The 1409-nt window shown below is 45.4% G+C and overlaps 1 protein-coding gene across 1 annotated transcript in view; it reads right to left on the bottom strand.

Moving 5' to 3' along the window:
* Positions 1–1169, bottom strand: part of LOC107116439 (zinc finger protein 543-like) — a 3219-nt gene extending 2050 nt beyond the window's left edge. Inside the window, exons 1-2 of the mRNA XM_015418330.1 lie at positions 1054–1169; positions 170–697 (exon numbers count right to left, since the gene is read on the bottom strand). Of these exons, the coding sequence (XP_015273816.1) occupies positions 170–697; positions 1054–1156 (631 nt within the window). The 5' untranslated portion in view covers positions 1157–1169. The remainder of the gene's footprint in view (positions 1–169; positions 698–1053) is intronic.
* Between the last annotated feature and the right edge of the window lie 240 nt (positions 1170–1409).

Genomic DNA, 1409 nt, shown 5'->3' with positions numbered 1-1409 from the left:
CCTGTGTGTGTTCTCTGATGCAGTTGAAGATCGGCACTCTGAGTGAATCTCTTCCCGCACTCTGAGCATTCAAAATGTTTCTCACCTGTGTGTGTTCTCTGATGCAGTTGAAGATCGGCACTCTGAGTGAATCTCTTCCCGCACTCTGAGCATTCAAAATGTTTCTCACCTGTGTGTGTTCTCTGATTCACTTGAAGATGTCCTCTATGACTGAATATCTTTCCACACTCTGAGCTTTCAAAAGGCTTCTCCCCTGTGTGCATTCTTCGATGAAGTTGAAGATGGCCTCTCCGACTGTATCTCTTTCTGCATGCTGAACATTTTAAAGGTGTCTTCCCTGTGTGGTTTGTCAGATGCTTTTGAAGATTCCCACTCACACTGCATCTCTTTCCACACACTGAATATTCAAAAGGTTTCCTCCCTGTGTTGGTTCTCCAAAGCTGTTTAAGATGCTCACTCACACCAAATCTCTTTCCACACTCTGAGCATTCAATGCAGTTACTTGCTTTTATTATCTTGTTCTTTGGAATATCTACATTAAACTGTCTTCCATCTCTCTTCTCAACCATACGAGCGACATTCTTTCTCATCGGTTTGCCTCGATTCGTGACGTTTTCTTTCAGGTCTTCATTTTTAACTTTATCTGGGATTTGCTGATGAGCTTCCTCACCTTCTTCCTTCCTCCGATCATCTTCTGCTGGAATAAAGACAGAGATCCTGTTAATAATGGGGGAGGGCTGGGAAGGCCCAAAGGCATGTATGTGACCGCAGGAGGAAAGGATTGACACCATCTCTTTGGCCTCGTCCACCTTGGCTGATCTTAACCACCCCTCCACTTTTCCCCAGAATATCTCATATCAATGATTCCTCACCCATTCAAGGGCCACAGATGAGCTCCTGCCCAGAAAGAGCTTCTGAGCCTCCAGATTTCAGGCCCTCCCTCCTTCCCCAGCGGGCCGTATGACTGCACGAAACGTTGCTTGGAAGTTAATCAGAAATCCCCCGTGGCACTTCCTTGCTTTTTCCCTTGACATAACCGTGAAGGATACTCACTCTCAGTCAGCTCATTTGGGAAGGAAATATGTTCCTGGGATCCTCTTGAGGAAATCCTCAGCCTTTCTTTAGATGCCAGGCCGTTGTCTATCTCCACCGTCATCTCTCTTATACTCCTGCCTTCGTTTGCAGAGGAACAGAGAGAAAGAGAGAGAAAGTGATCATTCTTATATGGGGAAGAAAAGAAAAGAAATTCAAGAGCAAAAACTCTTCTGGGAGGATGAAACCACGGTCAAGATCAAAGTCCACAATCCAAACGAGTATAAAGGGAATAGATCTGTGAGGCAGAGCACCGTAGTTCCCCCAAAGATTTACGTGATTATTAAGTGGCCTGGTCTGACTTTCAGGCATTCGTG

This window comes from Gekko japonicus, unplaced genomic scaffold (genome assembly GCF_001447785.1).
Source record: "Gekko japonicus isolate JY-2015 unplaced genomic scaffold, Gekko_japonicus_V1.1 scaffold7307, whole genome shotgun sequence".
NCBI lineage: Eukaryota > Metazoa > Chordata > Lepidosauria > Squamata > Gekkonidae > Gekko > Gekko japonicus.
This window is presented reverse-complemented; position numbering and strand designations above follow the sequence as displayed.